The 856-nt window shown below is 48.1% G+C and overlaps 1 protein-coding gene across 1 annotated transcript in view; it reads right to left on the bottom strand.

The window, feature by feature from the left end:
- Positions 1 to 856, bottom strand: part of PLCXD1 (phosphatidylinositol specific phospholipase C X domain containing 1) — a 10,962-nt gene that overhangs the window by 8,610 nt on the left and 1,496 nt on the right. Inside the window, exon 2 of the mRNA XM_007956769.2 lies at positions 746 to 854. Within this exon, the coding sequence (XP_007954960.2) occupies positions 746 to 854 (109 nt within the window). The remainder of the gene's footprint in view (positions 1 to 745; positions 855 to 856) is intronic.

The raw sequence follows: 856 nt of genomic DNA, 5'->3' as shown, positions 1-856 counted from the left end.
GAAACCCAAGGGGAGGGGTCGCTGGGAGTCAGAAAGGACTCGACGGCAGGGAGTCTGGTTTAGTTGTATCAAAATCCGTCTTACTTCAAAACTCCATTTTTTTTCATTTCATACAAAATGCTTTCAGTCATTGAAAACACGTGGTTTTCACAACAAAGTCAAAGCAGAAAATAGCTGATCTTAAAAGGGTTGTATGTGTGAGTGTGTATGTGTGTGGTGTGTGGTCACACCTGCTCACCTGGGATGGAGAAATGGTGTGTGTATATGTGTATGGGGTGTACATGTATGGTGTGTATGTGTGAGTGTATGTGTGTGGTGTGTACTCATGCCTGCTCACCTGGGATGGAGATATGGTATGTGTGTGGGTGTATATGGTGTATGTGTGTTTTGTGTGTGTGTGTATGTTGTGTGTGTGTGTTGTGTGTGTATGTGGTGTGTATGTGTGGTATGTGTGTGTGGTATATATGTGTGCGTGGGTGTATATGGTGTGTGTGTGTTGTATATTGTGTGTGTATATGGTGCGTGTTTGTGTCTGGTGTGTGTGTGTGCTGTATGTGGTGTGTGTGTATGTGGTGTGTATGTGTGGTATGTGTGTGTGGTATATATGTGTGCGTGGGTGTATATGGTGTGTGTGTTGTATATTGTGTGTGTATATGGTGTGTGTTTGTGTCTGGTGTGTGTGTGTGTGCTGTATGTGGTGTGTATGTGTGCCGACGTGTGTGTGTGGGGGTCCACACCCGCTCACCTGGGATGGACAGGTGGTGCAGGGGCACGTCCCAGAGCCGGGGGCAGAGCTCTGACATCCAGTCCGCGTTCGTGCCGCGCAGGGGCTGGAAGGTACCAGGACCGCTCGCCT

Source organism: Orycteropus afer, unplaced genomic scaffold (assembly GCF_000298275.1).
Source record: "Orycteropus afer afer isolate SDZICR_OR568_19922 unplaced genomic scaffold, OryAfe1.0 scaffold00663, whole genome shotgun sequence".
Taxonomy (NCBI): Eukaryota; Metazoa; Chordata; class Mammalia; order Tubulidentata; family Orycteropodidae; genus Orycteropus; species Orycteropus afer.
Note: the sequence above shows the minus strand (reverse complement) of the source record. Positions and strands in the feature narration are given on the sequence as shown.